The sequence below is a fragment of the Myxine glutinosa genome, chromosome 9, assembly GCF_964187855.1.
Source record: "Myxine glutinosa chromosome 9, kmMyxGlut1.1, whole genome shotgun sequence".
Lineage (NCBI taxonomy): Eukaryota > Metazoa > Chordata > Myxini > Myxiniformes > Myxinidae > Myxine > Myxine glutinosa.
In genome coordinates, this window is record NC_136269.1 from 29,269,772 (window position 1) to 29,290,553 (window position 20,782).

Genomic DNA, 20,782 nt, shown 5'->3' on the forward strand with positions numbered 1-20,782 from the left:
TTGACATAAATTCTGTCTAACCTGGCTAGTGTGTGCATCTGAGACGTACATCTAGACCAAGTAAACTGCCGTTGCATAGGGTGCTGAATACGCCAGACATCTATTAATCCCGTCGTCTTGATGATTTTCTCCAAAGGTATGGCAGATCTAGGATGTGGCTCCGCACTGTTTCTATCTAACGCAGGGTCAAGAGTGCAGTTGAAGTCGCCACTCATTATAAAAGAGCAATTTAAGTCAATTGTACTCAGAAGATCCTCTAGCTTTAGAAAGAAGTTTTGCCTTTCAGCATTCTTACAGGGGACATATATGTTTACAAAAACAAAGATTTGATTATTGGCAGTGAATTGAAGACAAGCCAGATGTCCGGGAATTATTTCATTATATTGAACCTGTGTGAGTGTTAATGAGGAGGAGACAAAGAAAGCAATTCCAGCAGTGAGACAATTGATATCACTGAAGAACCACTGGCCCTTCATTAGCCTTCTCCATTGGGCTTGGCCATTCAGATCTCCATGCGTTTCTTGCAGTAACAAGACATCCAGGTGCAAACGCCGGGTCAGATCTTTTACCTGAACTTTGCGTTCTAAACTAACACCACCGTTAATGTTTAGACTACCAAAACTAACACTCATTCTTTCGGAAAAAGAAAGAAGATAAATAACTAAATAGATCAAAAAACCCATGGGGACCTCATTTACGAAGCTCCTGCCGAGCTTTCTGGATCATTTTTCTTAGCCGGTGCTTCTGAGCATCAGTGAAATTTGGAGTGTCAGGGTTGTGCACAATTTCCTTCAATTTAAAAATCAACATCTGCAGATCAGGGAAATGATCTTTCAGTTCAATGTTCCTTTTCCGATAGGAATCTCTCAAAAAGTCCTGAAGCTCGTCATCCGTAGGGCTGTTTACAGCCTTTAGAATCTGAGAGGACTCCTCTTGACCCTCACCATCAGATTCCTCATATGGGGAATCAATTGGTGTTTCAGCTTCCTGGCGCACATCACATGATTGCTCAGTTTCAATAAAGTAAACTTCTTCAGGAACGTTTTGTGCCAGAGTCACATTTGAAACTTCTTCGGGATGCGAGGTGGGGGGCTCCAAGCATGTTTGTGACATGACCACCATGCTCGATTCAAGGATGTCACTCTCCTCCAGTGGATTTAAATTATCCTCTTTTATTCTCTCTGTGCCCTTATTTTCCTCATTTATTTCTTTTTTAGGGGGAGATTTTAAGTGCTTTTCCTCCTCTTGCGATTGACAGGAGGAAGCTGCACAATGAACGTCCTCGTGTGAGATGACACTGTCTGAAGGATCAGCGACACTCACTGGGATTGGAAAGTTAGAATCCACTTTTTCCTTGATGATGTTTGTACTAGTGGAGGTGTCCTTTTCCTCCAATAAGGCAAACCTGTTTTCACATTGAAATCCAGTGATGGAGTTTTCACTGATTTGCCTTTTCCCAGAAGGTGACGCACTTCTTACAGCCGATTTACGTTTTTTTACTTTGGAAACGGTGACAAACCCCTCATTTGCGCTGTCCATTGATTCAACGGGAGGGGGCGTGTCCACTTGTTTACCTGGTTTATCCTGCACATTTGTCGAGCAGGAAACGTTAACATTAATCTGCGAGTCATTGTTTCCCGTTTCGACCATGTTAGGCTGTTCCTTCTGATTGCGGCAAAACCGTTTCATATGTCCCACTGCACCACAACCAAAGCACTTTAGGGTGTCGGTGGTGATGTATACTTGATAATCGCGGCCATTTGTCGTGAATTTGAAAGCAACATTCAAGGAGGGATATTCCTTTTTGAGAACCATAAAGACCTGCCTACGGAAACTCATCACGTGACTGACACGTTCATCCTTACAGCCCAAAGGGAGCATTATTAATGGGGACACACATTGCCCATATCGCTACAGCGCTGCAAGGATTGTATCGGTATCGAGAAATGGTGGTGCATTTGAAATAACCACTTTCTGAGCAGGAGTATCCAAGGGATAAACCATAACAAAGTGTCCGGAGTCGAGGGACAAACCTTGTTGTACGATGAGAGCAATGTGCTCTACATCGGACACAAACACGATAACCCGTTTGTTCATACGCGACGCCGCACGTACCTTATCAAACCCGATCATGTTCCCGATCGTGAGAACAATAGCTTCGACTGTAATACCCTCGGGTGGAGAACACGCAATGCCATGCTCACGTGATAATTGCTCAAACGCTGCATATCGCTGCGAGTGAGCAGCCGCCATGTTTGGACACACGAGGCTCGACCTCGTCCTCCCAGCTCGGGAAGAAGAAGTTAGTAATGTACTCCGACTTTCCCAGCTTAGGGAAAGGGAGCGTTAAAAAAACAAACTAAGGAAATATAAGCGGGAAAAAAAGGTTTGAAGTGAAGAAAATAAGTCGGGGGAAAAAACAACAGGGAACCGCCCAAAAACGGCGATTACCTTAACCTGCACAATAAGTGTGCTCTATGGCTCTCTCTCTCGTCTCAACATAGAAGGGGAAACACAGGGAAGCTTTACAAATAGAAACAAGCACACGAAGGAGCGAAATGGGGGGGAGGAGGGGTGGAACAAACAGCCAAGACAGAGCACTCACGACACGAAGCGAGCAGACGCCATAACACTGCACCCAGCGCACCGACAGCCGATAGGTGGCGACAGAGAGGGAGAGGGAGAGGGAGAGAGAGAGAGAGAGAGAGACAGAGACAGAGACAGAGACAGACTTTTGACGTCCTTTTATTCCAAAAATATAAAGTGCATGGATGTACAGTGTATGAAATCAGAAAAGCCAAAATCAAGAGAAAACGATGAAAGCGAGGAAACAATACAGATACAAGCGTTAAACAGTTCAAATTTTACAAAAAATCAAAAGAAATCTTCTGCAGCAATACTACGAAGTGTAGAAATTTTGATCAATTAAGAAAAAAATAATACCAACTCATTTTGGCGGACTTCACAGACACTTTCCAAACACCATTTTTCTACAAATCCATCAATTTCACCCATGATCTTGGAAAACTCAAACTCATGTTTTAACCTTGCAGCACAAAGTGCATTGAAAAGCGTCATGAAATTGCATTGATGTAGGGGCTTGCCATTACGCTTCTCCTTTCTGGACAAGTAAGTAGCAAGCTTTGCTGTAGCTACAAAAAAGCACAACAGTTCGTATTATTTGTTGTGTTGCCGTCTCTTTTTGATCCCAAAAATAAAGGATCGAAAAGTAAATCTGAAATTCATTTTGATCGACACAAAGTCTAACCATTTAAATAATGGAAAAAGTCTTTCACAACCAATAAAAAAATGAAAAACATCCTCATTTACAGAACAAAAGGGGCAACATGCAGATATTGGGGCAAAATTCCATACATGTGTATTGCATGGGATGATCCAGTGGGCAAGGCGCCACTGAAGATCACCTGTTCTTTTGTTAATCAGCTTACAATACATTGATTCCCATACAGGTTCATTGGGGGGCCCGGCAGGGAGTAGCCTCTTCCAACGTGCTACTCCATTTAGCGGAGAAATACCAAGAACTTGAGATAAACACCACCTATACAGGCTCTTGCTGCTCTCAGCGTGCAATTCACTTGTCCCTGTGCTAACAGGTGGAAGTTCCTTGGGAAAGCAGTCAAAAATCAGTTTCGGGAAAGGGGACTCGTTGGGGTGCCAAAAGTATTCCGAGTCCAAAGTTTCTGTAACTGATGACGTTTTTGAACAACTTTCCTCAAAATCATTCCAATTGTCCTCTTGGACCGAATCGCCATCATGGTTGAAATTTCCTCCACATTCCTCCACCCGACACCGGAGTTTGGCCGAAGGTGCCATACTTTGTTTATGCCTGCGTCAATGAAGCGTTGGCACAGATGACGACTCTTGAGTACGTCAGGGAAGAGAGGATTGAAGAACAGAGGTTCAACCTCGAACATCCCTGGAGAGTAAGTGTCCGCTTTACGGCTCACGGAAAGTCTTTCCCAGGCACTGAGAAGGCTCTGGTAAAATATGGGGAGCGTTGATGTATTCACATACTTAAGGTGAGTCAGGAATACTTCGAGACCATAGCCGAGTCTGCCCGCCTGCTGTAAAATATGACAAGCCAAGGCATGGTTTGGCAGGTTTTCAACAAATAGGAGGCGTTGAATGGAGCACAGGCGAAAGGCCATGAGACGGGATTTCACGTGAACAAGGCTCTGACCACCTTCAGATGAAGTATGGCATATTACGTTTGGCCGCAGCCAATTATGGCCTCCCCAAAAAAAGTCCACAGGTTTGGCCTGTATCCTGTCTAGCAGCACTTCTGGTGGTTGCAGGCAAATGAAGCGATGCCACAACGTTGTAGCAACCAAGTTATTTGCCACTAAGACACGGCCCTTAAATGAGAGGTGCGGTAGGGTTCTTTTCCACAGGTTCAGCCTCCTCTCTATTTCTCCAGTCACACCTTCCCAATTCCTTTTCTCAAATTGTGTAGAGCCCAGGGACACACCAAGGTAATCAACACCATCTGCTTTCCACTCTTAAGCTTTCTGGAAGAGCAGGTAGATGTGTTGAGACTGGTAGGCAACTATTAAGGTATGGCACCCAAAGGGCTTTGCTTTTCATCCAATTAACCTTCAGAGACGAAGCCATGAAAAAGGTTCTTAAGGACTTTACAAGAGCAACAATATCTTGGTGGTTTTTTATAATGACGCAAACATCATCTGCATAGGCCGATATAGTCAATGGTGGGCTTCCAGGAAAACAGGTCAGGCCAGAGATATTCTTTCTCAGTGTACAAAGTAATGGTTCCATTGCTAACGCAAAAAGCAAACCTAAGACTGGGCAACCCTGCCATACCCCCCTCTGAACCTTTATGGGGGGAACCAGTTCGTTGTTCACCTTAATTATACTGGAGATGTCAGTGTACAATAGAGTTATAAAGGCCCTGAAAGTTACCCCAAAACCGCATGCTTCAAGAACATGGCACAAGAAAACATGGTCAATGCTGTCAAAGGCTTTTTCAAAGTCTAGAAAAAATATTCCAAAATCGTTTTGGTCATGGTAAGCATACATTAAATCCCGCACGAAAAAAATGTTGTCGTAAATCGAACGACTGGGGATGCAGAAAGTCTGATCAGGTAAAACCAGATCACCAATAACTTTCTTCAAACGATTTGCCATTGCTTTCGAAAACAATTTATAGTCAGTGCACATTATTGAAACCGGTCTCCAATTCTCCATCCGCCGGAGATCTCCTGACTTTAGGAGAAGACACACCACTGCTCTCCTTAGACTTAGTGGCATTACACCTTTTCGCAAGGATTCTTGGAATACATTCAAAAGTTCCGGGCTCAAAATGTCCCAAAATTCCAAGTAAAACTCAGCTGGTAGGCCATCAATTCCCGGAGCCTTTTCAGATTCCATTTCAACCAGGGCATGCTGTAACTCATCAAGGCTTAAAGGCACATCCAGCTCCAGGCGCTGAGTCTCAGTTAGGGATGGGAGATGGGAGGTAAAACATTTTATTTTATCCTCATATATATCTTTTTTTGCAAATAGTTCAGAATAGTACTTTCTGATAGTGATTTTTACCCCGTCAGAATTTGTAATTTCATTCCCACTGGGGTCCTTAACTGATAAAATAAGCCGAGGAGGCTTCGTTTCAGCTTCTAAGTGAAAGAAGGATTTGCTAGGACTATCTGATAGTTTAATGCTTTTTACTCTCAGTCTAACTAATAGTCCTGCAGCCTTCTCCTGTAATAGTTCCCGAAGTTGGGTCCTTTTTTCAAGGAGCAATTTATAGTTTGTCTCATTTTCTTGTTCTGCCATTTTGTTTTGCAGTTTTAGAATTTCGGTTTCCAACCGAGCCAATGTGATTTGACTTTCATGAGTGATATGCGAATTAAACTGTTGACAAAACAATCGTATATGAGTTTTCATATTATCCCACCAAAGGTTAGTGGAAGCAAAAAGGGGCTTTTTTCTAACTATAGCTATCCATAGAATGCGAAAGGCTTCCTTAAACAGGGTATCATCAAAAAGACTTGTATTGAATTTCCAATAGACGCTCCTCCGTTTGAATTGAGGGAAAGATAGGCCCATCGTGACCATGTGGTGGTCAGAGAAGATGGAGGGGGTAATAATTGAGGAGGTTACAGTATTCCTTAATCGTGGGGTGATGTACCATCGGTCAAGCCTCGCTAAGGATACTTGGCCATTTGAGCATCGACACCATGTGAACTGCCGGTCATTAGGGTGCATCAATCGCCATGCATCAAGAAAAGCCCCACCTGAAAGAAACTGGGAGAGGTCACCATGGGCCTCGGGATGTGGTTCCGGTGAATTTCTGTCCATTTTGGGCTCTAGCGTACAACTGAAATCTCCCCCCATGCATATGCACTGATTGAGGTCAAACAAATTTTAATTGGTTTATCACTTCAGTAAAGAAGACTTTCCGGTCAGTACTCTCACTTGGTGCATATACATTAAAAAATAATAAGCTTCAGGCTATTGATCACCAATTCTAGGGAGGCAAAACGTCCCCGAATCACCTCCTGAAAGAGGCAAGATTCAGGTACAAGTCCTGGTTTTAACAAAAACCCAACTCCAGCAGATACAGATGACATATTACTGAAGAAACATTTACTTTTGAACATGCTGCACCAGTCATGTTCAACCTTCTCAATAATATGAGTTTCTTGCAGTAATATTACATCAACTTGTTTCCGTTTGAATAAACTATTCACTTGGATCTGGCGGACGTGACTAGCCCCACCACCATTTATATTGAGTGTTGCAAGATTAAGCGTCTTCATCACTCATGAGTAAATTTTGTCTGACGCTGTGAGTACTCATTCTTTGCCTTTGTTATGACTTTCTTTAGTCGATGAAACTGTGATTTTGTTAGGTTTAGTTCCTCAGATTTTTTTATGACTAGTTTTGCAGCCTGAATAAAGGGAGCCAAATCAGGGAAATGATCCCCAATGATGACATTTCGCTGTCTATACGTTTCATTGAGAAATGAGAGAACAAGATGGGGAGGGATTGGGGGTTGATCTGCCATTAATTGTGATAACGCTGTTACCTCCACCTCCTCTTCCGATTCTGATAAATCAGAAAATGGTCCAATGGGGTCTGGGTCAATACCGTTTTCTTCTCCTGCTATGCAAGCTAGTCTTCCCTTGTCTGGGGGGTCCGCACTGTGTTGGGTTTGGGAAACATCAGCACATTGATTACTGATTTCCTCAAATGGCATGAAATCATTATTCCCACATTCCTGTGGATTTATGTTTCCACCCTTATCTGCTATATTGGCAAATTTATTATGGATGTCAGCCTGTTCGTCAACATTCGTTTGGATCAATGATGCACCATTCACAGACTCATGGCCTGATTTATTTACATCATTAACGTCGTCTGTGTGAGTAATGGAAGCACGTTGTTTTAGAGGCTGAACCCTGATACTCTTTTCTGGGTTTTCCTCTTTATTTATTTGGTCCACGCTTTGCAGAGAGATTCCAGGTGCATCCTGAAGAGTTTTTCCACCAACAGTCTGCAAATCGAGCACGACCTTTTTACCTGCTCCAGATGAGTCATTATCATCCGGAGCCCTTTGTTTACTCGTCCCCAATTTACTATCAGTGTCCATTTCAACATTTTGCTGAGGAGGAATAAATATGTTCGTGGTTGAAACACTGGGTTCAGCCTCATTAGGAATTTTAAGCGGTGGAATAGCGTTAACCTCCCCCCCCCCCCCCCCCCCCCACTGGGACTATTAATTAGTGGAACAGCGTTAACCTCCCCCCCCCCCCCCCCACTGGGAGTATTAATTGGCGGAGTAACCTCCTCCTTACAACCTATGACGGTGTGACCCGTCTTGCCACACCGGACACACGAGGCTTTGGGACAAAAACGTTTTAAATGTCCATACGCTCCACACTGAAAACATGTTAAGGTGGTGGACGATGCGTATAGCTGGAAATTTGTCTCTTCAAAATTAATTTTGAAAGTGATGTTGAGGCCTGTGTCGTCCCCACGGTCTGGAAGGACCATATACACCTGTCTGCGGAAGCTCATTACGTGCTTAACACGTACATTCCGGCACCCAAGAGGGATTGTTGAAATCCTTGATACTATTTTACGGTACCGTGATAACACGGTCATTAACTTGTCATTTGGGATAAATGGTGGTACGTTGGAAATAACCACTCTCGTCGCGGGAGTTAATAGTGGCGACGCCATCATAAAGTGACCGCTTTCCGTGGTTATTCCCGCACTTACCACGTCATGGACGAGTTCCTCGTCCGAAATGAACACCACCACTTTCTGGTTCATACGCGAAGCTGCACGTACATTTTAATTCCCAACAATGCTCCCTACAGCGAGGATGATGTCCTCGACAGGGACTCCATCCGGAGGCACGCACACAAACGCATGCTTCCTGGTTAAGCCTTCAAAGCCATCGCAAAGAGAGCGTGCATTCGCCATACCGGCGATATTACCTTCTCCTTCTTGCCCGAACCGGACAAGAAGGTATCAAACCAAAATAATCGAACTAAAGTAAATAATAAGCGTGCATTATAAGCACAAAAATGGCTTACAAAGCGCCGTCAAAGCCAGTAGGCCGCACCCAAAATGGGCTCGCTCTCAATCCCCTCTCTCTCGAAGACAAGGGTGCAGAACGGATGAAAACACAATGCCGAAGCACACAGGATGGAAAAGGAGAGGGTGGGGGGGGGCAGGGGAGGGCAGGAGAGGGGGGAAAACTCACGACGGACTCACCAAAACACAGAGCAGTTGCTCACAGCCGCCATGACGCCACGCCCAACACAAATGGCCTGCAGGGGGCGACAGAGAGAGAGAGAGAGAGAGAGAGAGAGAGAGACAGAGAGAGCCCACGCGAGCGAGCCCATGCCTTTCGGTAAGATGGAGGGGTGAGTCCATCGGCATTCTGATGGGTTGTCGTGATTTCTCGCCCTTTCTTCATTGAGAGGTGTGTTTCATCGCGATAATTTCGCTCGCGCTGGTGTATGCCGAGTAGCGCTTTTCCATTTTTTTCCCCTACTGGTACAGAAAACTGTCCACCCTCCCCAAATCCATCTCGGCTTAGGCCGAGGGTTTTCCGATCGTCGTAATGTCGGCACGTTCCTGCTACGTGGCCTTTGAGGGCCTGATGCGGAAACATGGCATGGCTTGCGTTCCCCCTAACGAGGTCACCGTGGAAGACATCATTATTGCGGTGGGTAACATAATCGGGCTCGAGAAAACGCCTAGTAATATTCGTAGCCGAAGAGCAGCTTGTACATGAAATTGTGGCGACCGGTTTGTCTACCGAGAATGGACATTTTGTCCTGGTCTCCCCACTGGACACCCCAGCCATGAAAGTCGTGATATCAAATTGTCCCCCATTCCTGAAAAACGATTTAATTTTAAAAGAGCTTTCTCGGTATGGTACAGTGGTGTCGGAGATTACGATGTTATCTCTGGGATGTCGCAATGAGCAGGCTAAACACATCATGTCCTTTCGGCGGCAGGTGTACATTGTGTTTCCTGCATCCAATGTGGACAAGGTGCTCAACGCGGTATTTACGTTTCGTGTGGATAATCACGAGTGCCAGGTATATGCGTCCACGGAAACGTTAAAATGTTTCGGCTGTGGGAACTTTGGGCATCTAAAACAGTTTTGTCCACAAATTGCCCCCGCGGTGTCCGAGCAGACAACACCCCCTGATACTGTGACAGAAAACGCACCATCGACATCGAAAACCTCCGAAAATGAAAATATTTGGGATGGTTTTACACTCGTCTCCTCTTTGAGAAAGAGGAAAACACCTCGGAATGTCCCTCCACCCCGTAAGGAAAAGAAGGTGGTGTTAGACTCCGATGCATTGGACTCAGTACCACCTGATAAAACATCGATGAATAATCGATATGAAGTATTGCTAAATGTGAATGCAGATCCTCTGCCAGCTGCCGACATGGACCCTCAGCCTAATGTGGAGGGGTTGCATGCGCTACCTCCAGATGAGGTTGGAGTGCAAACTACGTTAAATCCTTGTGTGGATTATGACAAGTCGGGTCGAGATTCGACTGGGGGGCAAAAAGAGAAAATTTCGACCCCTCATTGTTCCAACGCACCTGACGGCGATCTTTCAAATCAAATAGTCTTTGTAGCGGCCAATTTAGAAAATGTACCTTGAGCACAATGATTGTCCCGAGGAAGAACCTCAAATTGTGCAACAGGTTGCAGAATCGCCCCTCCCCCCCCCCCCCCACCCCCCACATTACCCGGGGTTCTGGTGGAACCTCTCCCTCAACCTGTTCCTACAGAAACAGGGCAGGATGACACCTGCACACCACAGAGTATTCTGGTGTCTCAAGAGCCAGGGGTCCCAGATAGTGCTTCTGACATGTCTGAGGAGGAATCCTATGACATTGAGGAATTCCCCACATACAGTGATTCCAACGTCTTACTATCGCAAATACTCAAGTTTCTGAACCAGACTTTTAGAAAAAGATATATTGAAATAAAAGATCATTTTTCTGATCTACATGGGTTTATTGAAACGGCAAGGTGTATTATTCGCCGACCCAGTGACCACAATTTCACGGAACCCCAAAGCAGTAGGCTTAAGAAACACATTGTTAAGGCAAAAAACGTACTAAAAGGATGATACGCATATTTCCCTTTCCTTACCTCTTTTACATCTCTATGACTATTTTTGGTAGCCTCAATATAAATGGTGGTGCGAGCCAGTCTAGGATGCTCCAAGTGGTCAACCTTGTAAGGCAAAGGAAACTAGATGTGGCTTTCTTACAAGAAACCCACTCTACTCCATCGTCTCACGCTATATGGAATCGAATGATGAAAAAGGCCAGCTACTTTAGCGATTCAACCTCTCGTACAGCAGGAGTTGCTTTTCTAATTAATCCCCATTTTTGCCCGCTCCAACTCTCATTTCAGGAAATAATCCCAGGTCACTTAGCTTCACTGGATTTTGTTGATAGAGACATTAATTTTACTTGAATAAATGTCAATGCCCCTTCAAAGGGCACAGACCGACGAACCTTCTATGACAGGTTACGACTCCACATGATGCAGTTAGACTTGCAGAAGTGCATTATAATAGGTGGTGATTTTAATTGCACCCTGCAACCTCAGTGCGATTGGAATGGTGCAGAACCTCACCCTGGACCAGCCAGACTGTTATCTGAAATAATAAGACATTTTGGTTTTCAAGATATCTGGCGGATACAAAATCCAGGCACCCATCAATTTACCTGGTGTAAGGTTGCCAATAATCAAGTGGCCCTTGCCAGACTTGATAGATTTTATATAAATTTGCCATTTTTGCCCGCTAACCTCTCCCCCACCACTGAAATTTCCCCGTCTGGTTTCTCTGACCATCACCTCATTACCATGAGTTACCGTGTAGGGTTATCTCCAAATCGCCACTCTTTTTGGAAACTGAACATTACCATATTAGATAACCCCTCCTTTAGGAATGCCTTTGAGAGGGTGTGGTCCAATCTGAGAGGCTCCCAGTTTTAAGGACCAGCGATTGTGGTGGGACAACACAAAGGTCCAAATTAGAAGTTTCTGTCAGCAGTTTTGTTTTCTAAACACACAGGTAGAACGCAGAATTAAAGTGGAGCTGGAGAAGGAGATTCTCCAGATTCAAACAAATTAAAAAACCCATCCTACCCCCCAAAAGAAATGAAGACTATGTGAGTAGAAGTCTCTTCTTAATAATATAATTCCTCTTGCTAATCTCAATGCCGAATTTTCTCTTAGTCTCCAACCTCAAAGTCATATGGTGGTGTCTCAAGACTGTCCGTGGTGCATGCACTCCCTCCATCGTCTTCCTCACTTCAAACTCAATCACTGCAAACTCTGCTCAAGATAAGATAGATGGCTCAGCTCAGTGTTTACTTTCAAATCTCATGTACCCAACGCATCCCACTTGGTCCCCATCTTACCACCTTATATTTACTGTCAACTGGACTTTGTATCTGAGAAGGTATAAAACGTTATAATCCAGCCGCACCCCCCATATTGGTGATAGTCTCAAATGTCATAAATAACAATGTTGCAAATCCTTATTTACTGCCCTAGTTTCTGCACTGTCTCACTGTCTGTACTCTTCAGCCCGTCATTATCATTTGGCTGCCTACTCTCTACCAAAAAGTTACCCAACATCACTCCTGTTTACAAAAAGTGTCCTCTGAAATACAGACGGCAGAGTTTACTTCCAAAGTCACAGAATTCATCATTGCAAGACATTCTGTTTAGTTTGACAAATCCCCTGTTTGCATTTGCAACATACAAGGCTGCCTTCATGCCTGCCTTTCTGATTTCTACCACTCAGGCAGCCAATGCGTTGCTGGCAAAGGAACGAGGCCCTCTCCTCTCCCATTGGAAGCTGGAGTGAATAAGAAGTATCTAGTGACCGATCTTGTTCATCGTTTATATAAAAGACCTCTCCAGTGTTCTGGAAAACCATCTTCAATTTGGCAGATGACTCCACATTGCATCGTACCATATGCCCATCCCACAGACAATCAGGAGTAGCTAGTTTACACTCTTCTGATCTGGAATTGATTAGATGCTGGTATGACAAATGGAATGTGTCTTTCAATCCTGGCAAATCTTGGTCTTGCTTTGTCACTGTGATAGGATTATCAAAAGAACCTACTTATATATTACCATGATCAGCCACCCTTCCTGAACGGCCTCTTAAATTATTCGACCTTACCATTCGGCCTTACTAGCCATGATTTATCCTGGGGTAATATCAAATTACCCCAAACAAAGCTAGCTACAGACTCGGTAACCTCTGTCATTCCAAGTCAATTGTTTGAAAAATAAGAAAAACACACAGCTTACCAAGCCGTTGTCCTTATCTCAATGGAGGAATGCTCTTCACTATGGGCTCGCACCCCCCAGCATCACTTCTCTCTCCTCTGCATTCTGTGAAATTTAAACCTCTCAATATTATTGGTATCTCCAGTGATGAAGCAAAAGTACAAGGGATGTTGTTCTCATATGGTTGGTGGCTTCTCCTTTTTTACCACCTCTCCTCCAGTCACACTCCTGCTCTCTCAGCTGCCAGATCATCCCCAGCTCCTCCAGAATGCATGCATTCTTACAGTACCCCCCTCTCGGTTCAATTCACATAATCCTGCCTTAACGCACACCTCCACCCTTTTGTTCCTCTTTTCTCCCATTTGTGGAACTGCTTTCCTGAAGCTGTTCAATCCCACTTTTCCTCCAGCGCTTAAGCAGGCAGTGCACCACCATCTTATGTCATCCCCCACCCCTCTCAAATATCTTTTCTCACCCAATATCGCCCATTTAAACAAAAACAATGGCATGACATTCGCAGATTTCCCTCGACATTCGCGGATTTCCCTCGACATTCACGGGATTTTCCTCGACATTCGTGGGAATTTCTGCGATTATGGAACCACTGGGAACATATCCCCCTTTTTCCCAATGAAACAATACCCCAGCATTCACGGTTCCAACATTCACAGCATTTTCCAGGAACGTATCCCCCGCAAATGTCGGAGTCCGACTGCATGTAAATATGCTTGAGCTTGGGTTGATCGAGGGTTTTCCAGAACCGAGTGTAATTGGAAGTGGAACGAGCAGGTTTGGTTGGTCATGGTTGGAAAAAGGATTGACTCGGATTTCAAACGCCTCGGATGTCTTTTACTTCCACGCGAAAGTCCCTCATCGTGGATAACATTCGACCCAAACAAAGCCAATGGAAATCTGACGCAATAAACCCCAGCAGTGTATAATCACAAGACACATACAGGCCTAATGTGTTGGGCCCACCAGAAAACCAACATGGCGTCCATACCAACACTATGATGGGTGGAGTCAAGCAACAGATGTGGGTGTGGTACAGCAGCTGAAAGACCAATTGGTGTGCGCTTCAAAAATCGACCCCCAACAAGAACCCCAACAACAACAGCAACGCAAAGCTTTATAGAGTGTATATAAAGATTGACACCGAATAGTGGGGCAGATTTTAGTAAGATATTTGATGAGTTGTGCAATTTGGGGTAAAATGGTACACATATAGTACTCTGCAAACTGATAATTTTAAGATAAGAAGCCACTGCACCACTACCCACTGTTAGCCAGCAGTGCTACCTATTGGTAGTGGACCAAGGCAACCTGATTCTCACAAATTATATTCTTTAAATGTTTGTAACTTCACAACTACACCCTATTTTCCCATTCCAATTTCACTGCTATGATACTTAGACATTCCTAAATACAACCACACCATTATGTATGTGAATAAACGATATTAAGTCAGTAGAAATAAAATTATCAGTCCTTGAAAAGCTGTTCAACTTTACTTTGTTTGGGTACCAATGGGCATTTTTTTTCTCTTGCTATCCAGATGGTGAAAAACACTTCATATAATTGTACCGTAGCCAAAATGTGAGAACCATGGAGAAATATACTACCAAGTACTACAAATACACAAGACAATGCCGACTTTACAGACTGGAGTAAATGTCTATTGTGTCAAGAGGAAGCATCGGAGGCTCTTCAGTGCCCAGCAAATTATAAAGCTGACTCTGGATCTGGATGCAGGTCACTTGCTGATAGTTTGCTTCAAATTAATGAAATAGATGCGCTACCCTTCGACATTAAGCGACTTAATGGTGAAACTGGTATCAAAGAAATACTGGCAAAAACAGAGCTGTTATCCACAAGTCCTGTCGTTTGAAGTACAACAAGTGAATCCTCTTGGATTGCGCTGAGGTTCGGGCATGGAATTTCGAGCCTCGATCATGGTTCGAGCCTCGATCTTGTATACAAAAATAATAATAATAATAATAAGAATAAGAACCTTGGGCCGAATCTCGCGCTTCACCAGTGCGCGTGCGCGAATTTACGTCACGTCGGCAGCGAGAAGGGGTTCCCCAACACGAACCAATCAGGAACTGCCACGTCACACTTATATGATCTCAGAATTCCTGTGACAGGAATTCGCGTTACACTGGCTGGAAGTCATTCGCTAGAGGCGCTTCCTCAGCGCTAATAACAGCAAGTTGAAACGGGCAAAAAAGGGACACTGTAGAGACTTACAGCGACATTGACAATGTAGAAGATACACTCAACTGTCAACACCTAGAGTGAAAGAGCCAAAGCGAGTTTGTTTCATCTGAGATAAAGGAGATGACGTTGACTCCTTGCACAAAACAACTGGCTTTAAGCTGGACGCGCATGTCCATCTGTGTGCTCAAAAACTTCAGGATGAACAACTGTTATCAAAGTTAAGTGCTGGGGTTCTTGTAGCACAAGATGCAAAATATCATTCAAAGTGTTTGGTGTCCCTTTATAATCGAGCAAAGAGAAAACAGACCAAAGGGTATTTGGATGATAAAGATAAGGTCATATATGGCATTGGATTAGCAGAACTTGTTGCCTACATCGAAGGACTGACACAAAATAATGACACAGTTCCCATCATGAAACTGTCTGAACTTTCCAAACTCTATACCAAATGTCTTGAGCAACACCAAATCACTACAACTAGCGGTGTCCACAATAAAAGACGAAAGGAATGTATTTTAGATAAGTTTCCCGACCTACAGGATCACTCTCAGGGAGGGGCTTGAGGTACTCCTTGCTTTCAATAACAACATCATGATGCTTAAGAAGGTTATGGAAGAAAATGCTGATGACGACAGGATCCATTTGATAAAAGCTGCAAATATAGTGAGCGGTGAAATGATAAAATCAAAGTCCACATTTAGCAGCTCATTCACGGACGATGCCAGTAGGACTCTGTGTCACAGTCACCCTTGGCACGAGTGCAAATGATATTGGATGGCCCAAGTATCATCAATCAGTCTGAAAATGTAGAATTCAGCCAACCAACATTATCTATCGCAGAACTTTTGTTGTATACGTACAACAGCTATTCCCATCAATCACGCAAGCTAACCAATGCATACCATTCCAATGCATGATGCATGCTCATTCAGCCTCGTTGCACCAATGCCAGATGCACCGGATACTAATGCCATCATCATTGACAGTGCTGTCATAGTCGATATTCTGGGCCCTAGGCATGCAAAAACATTTGGAGAGTATGCTGCGACTATATTCAAACCATTTGTTGCACGCCAACCTCAAAATGTTGCAAGGATTGACCTTGTGTTTGTCTGGTATTTTGAAAAGTTTAAAGGAAAGAACCAAAGCTATACAAGGAAAAGGAATCAGGAGGAGGGTTGATCTGACAGGAGCACTGCCAACTAACTGGCAGCAATTTCTTTGTGTGGAACAAAACAAGACAGAACTGTTAAATTTCCTTGCTGAGCCTATTGTAGAAGCCTTTAGAGAAGAAGAAAAGGAGGTTGTGTGAACAGTTGGAGACACTGTGTTGTGCAATTGACCACGTGAAAATGTATCATCCCTTGCACACAGCAACCATGAGGAAGCTGATGTGCGCCTTTTACTTCATGCTGCAGATGCTGCTAAGGAAACTCGTAACAAAATCTTGCTGCACACTGGAGACACAGATGTGTGGGTGCTTGCTGTCAGCTTCTCCTCAGAACTATCTGCCAGAGAATTATGGGTTGCCTTCTGTACCGGCGACAACTTCGGTATGTTCCAGCCCACATCGTTTCATTACATCTGAGAGACATGGTCTAACTACCAAGACGTAACCCCAGCATTTATTTACATGTCAAATACACCGGAGGGTGTTGATGATGAGATGATGGCCTTAATTGAGCACTGTGCTCATGTATGATTTGATCGTACAAGCCCAGAGGAACCAGTGAATGAGGCACGGAAGGAGCTGTTCACGAAGAAGTGCAGACCAATCGATGCCATACCTCCCCACACAGGCTGTCCGTCTAAAACATACAAAGAGGGCAGCCTACCAAGCCTAACACTGTTGGGGTCAAGCATTAGTTGATTCCCTGACACCACCAAGCCCTGGTGAGTGGGAGATGGGTTTCAACCCAGGACAGCTGGAGGCCCTTGTGCATCATCCTACTTTAGGCTGGAAGGTCATGCCAGGAACTTCTGAAATGTGGATGTAATAAGGGTTGCCAAAATAATTGCAAATGCGTCAAGGCAGCTCTCAGGTGTACTGATCTCTGCGCACGTGGTGGTGGATGTGCAAGGGATTAAATTTCCAATCATGCCATAAGTACAATGTTAAAAAATTGCTCTTTACTGTATTGACATCACTATAGTTTCACTGTGCCAATGTTATGTCACATTGTGATTGTGTCATTGTTTCATAGCTGCTTGTATTTTTAAAACAATAGCTAAGGTATATGTACTAAATACACTACATGACCAAAAGTATGCGGACACCCCCTTCTAATAAATGGATTCGGCTGTTTCGGCCACACCTTTTGCTGACAGGTATATATAATCAAGCACACAGAATTGCAATCTCCATAGACAAACATTGGCAGTAGAATGGGCCATACTGAAGAGCTCAGTGACTTTCAACGTGGCACCGTCATAGGATGCCACCTTTCCAACAAGTCAGTTCGTCAAATTTCTGCCCTGGTAGAGTTTCCCTGGTCAACTGTACGTGCTGTTATTGTGAAGTGGAAACATCTAGGAGCAACAACAGCTTAGCTGCGAAGTGGTAGGCCACACAAGCTCACAGAACGGGACCGCCGAGTGCTGAAGCGCATAGCGCGTAAAACTCATCTGTCCTCGGTTGCAACACTCACCACCGAGTTCCAAACTGCCTCTGGAAGCAACGTCAGCACAACTGTTTGTCGGGAGCTTCATGAAATGAGTTTCCATTGCCGAGCAGCTGCACACAAGCCTAATCTCACCATGTGCAATGCCAAGTGTCGGCTGGAGTGGTGTAAAGCTCGCCGCCATTGGACTCTGTGCCAACTGTAAAGTTTGGTGGAGGAGGAATAATGGTTTGGGGCTGTTTTTCATGGTTCGGGCTCGGCCCCTTAGTTCCAGTGAAAGGAAATCTTAACGCCACCGCATACAATGACATTCTAGACGATTGTGTGCTTCCAACTTCGTGGCAACAGTTTGGAGAAGGCCCTTTCCTGTTTCAGCATGACAATCTCCCCATGCACAAAGCGAGGTCCATACAGAAATGGTTTGTCGAGATCGGTGTGAAAGAACTTGACTGGCCTGCACAGAGCCCTGACCTCAACCCCATCGAACACCTTTGGGATGAATTGGAACACCAATTGCGAGCCAGGCCTAATCGCTCAACATCAGTGCCCGACCTCACGAATGCTCTGGTGGCTGAATGGAAGCAAATCCACGCAGCAATGTTCCAACATCTAGTGGAAATCCTTTACAGAAGAGTGGAGGCTGTTATCGCAGCAAGGGGGGACCAACTCCATATTAATGAGCATGATTTTGGAATGAGATGTTCGATGTTTGGGTGTCCACATACTGTACTCTTGGTCAGGTAGTGTGTATGATAATATACATTAAAAAATGGTTTTTTTTGTGGACGCGACAATTTTTTTATTTCGCTTTTTTTTTTAATGGAAAAAGTTATTTTCATGTATATTTGACAGTATTTAAATCACTACATCATTAGGCAGTTGTATTAAGAAATGTCTTAGCATCATAGCCATGAAATCCAATGAAAAAATAGTGTAGTTTTGAAGTTACAAACATTTGAAAAAATATCATATGGGAGTATCAGATTGCCTTCGCCCGCTACCAATTGTTACCAATAGGTAGCCCTGCTGGCCACCAGAGGGTTGCAGTGACTCCCTATCTTAAAATGATCAGTTTGGGGAGTACCATAAGTGTACCAAGTTTGATGCTTTTACCCCAATTTGCACAATTATACTGAAATCTGCCCCACTAAAAAATACACACAAGACTTTTTTCAAACAATTTATTTATCTTTAATACCTACTCCCCAGCCCTCCTCGTACCCCTACTTACCACAGTCCTGAAACGTCCCTCATACTGTGTCCCAATTCATAGATATTTTTTAAACACAGCATCAGCAGGTAAGACCATGTACGCATTTGCACACAGTCCTGTATTAAGAGCCACTGGAGACGGCTCATAGACCTGAGTGACATTTTATAAGTACTGTATAACATTCTACCCAAGTTAAATAACTGGTTGGGGAGGAAGGGTGTAAGAGATGAACAAACTTATGTCAGAAGGTTTCGTGAAAACATGATTTTAAAATATTTCGTGAAATAGTTTACACATCAAAAAAATCCAGATTATCCTAAAAGCGGAGTGTCAACAAAATAAAATTGGAAGGTTACTTTTAGATAACAGAACAAACTGTCATAATAAATCAGCCTGAACTTATTAAGCGAAGAGCATCCAAGCCATGCCTGTCACAAGAATGAATGAATGAATGATCGTTTTAAGGCCATTTTCCCCGCTAGAGCGGGGGTTAGCCTTGCGGGCCCCATGACAATCATGGTTCCCTGTTTGAGGCAATGTTTTTATGGCCGGATGCCCTTCCTGACGCCAACCCTTGGTCACGCTCTTAGGATGCGCAGGGATACGGTGTACCTATTCTAAATCGGGGTACACACGGGGATCATTCATCCCAGCAAGCTGGTACTCAATTTGCCGACCTCGGAAGGGTGACAGGCTGAGTCAACCCCCCTGGCGTTAATTCAGCGATCGACCGGGATGCCGGGATGCCGGGATGACATGCCTGTCACAAGCAAAACCATTAATTGAAAGAGCAAGCAACAAACCAGCTGTTTGACTCACCATTTCTTGGTACATTCCACCGTCAGTTCTTGGTAGGAAGCAACAAACTGAAACTTCGAGGCTCGTTTCCCCACACGCTGCAGACGTTTCCAGACAGAAGACATAGCGGGAGCGATTCACAATGACCCTGGAAAGTCAATCCAAGTTTGACGTTTTCCGCAGTGTCCCAGAACCTATCTCCTTCCTTTTTCATCAGCAGTTATGGCAAATTTTCGAGGCATGACACGCTGCAAACAAAGTCTGTGGCTTTTGCGTTGGCTCACTACCCCATTTCTGGGCTCGACTCCAGAAACATATTATGAGAGGTTCGAACGATGCTGAAGTCATTTCCTGCTCATCTTCAAACCACCGCACTTCGAACCTCAGGCCCTGTGAGCACAATGCCAATCGAAATGTGGTAAGCATATTGTTCCTCAAGTAGAAACCATATAAGAAACGTACACTGTTAATTAAAAGTATAAAATACAGACCAAGAAATGTGCTCTTTCAAAAGCAACAAGTAGATTGTAAAACCATAAAATTGGACACAGCAAGGCTTGTGCCAGAGGAAAGGAAGAACATGGCAAAGCAGGGAAATTATTTGTGCCAAGAATACTGCCACAATTTAATTTGAATTTTACCAGCATACAATGCAAAATATACATGAGATTTATGTGTGTATATATTTATTATACATATGTGTGTACGTATACATACTATATTGTTACGGTACGCGGTTAAGGATGTTGTTTGCCGAGCGGAGGCTCCGCGACCGAACAGTTGTTCCCCGACTAAACCCGATTCACCCAAACGTTGGCCGTATCGCGCCACAGATACTCAATGTGGAAAAGACTAAGACGACGAATGCAAAGAGGAAGAAGAAGAAGACGTACAGAAGAGTAACGGGGTTTATTATTATTTACACACACATAAGCAAAAAGAGCAGTCACGATTATTTACAGGTGACATGAAAACGCAGGTGACACAGTGAAAATTACTAGCTTATACGGACTTAATTACCTACCCAGGACAGCACGAACAAAACAAACTCACGTACGCAAATGGATGGAAGGGTAGGAATCG

At 44.1% G+C, this 20,782-nt stretch overlaps 1 protein-coding gene across 6 annotated transcripts in view; it reads right to left on the reverse strand.

The window, feature by feature from the left end:
• Positions 1-20,782, reverse strand: part of EHBP1 (EH domain binding protein 1) — a 341,780-nt gene that overhangs the window by 291,313 nt on the left and 29,685 nt on the right. For all 6 annotated transcript variants that reach the window (XM_078784234.1, XM_078784232.1, XM_078784231.1 and 3 more), the window contains exon 2: positions 19,721-20,089. In XM_078784234.1, coding sequence (XP_078640360.1) covers positions 19,721-19,824 — 104 coding nt within the window. In that variant the 5' untranslated portion in view covers positions 19,825-20,089. The remainder of the gene's footprint in view (positions 1-19,720; positions 20,090-20,782) is intronic.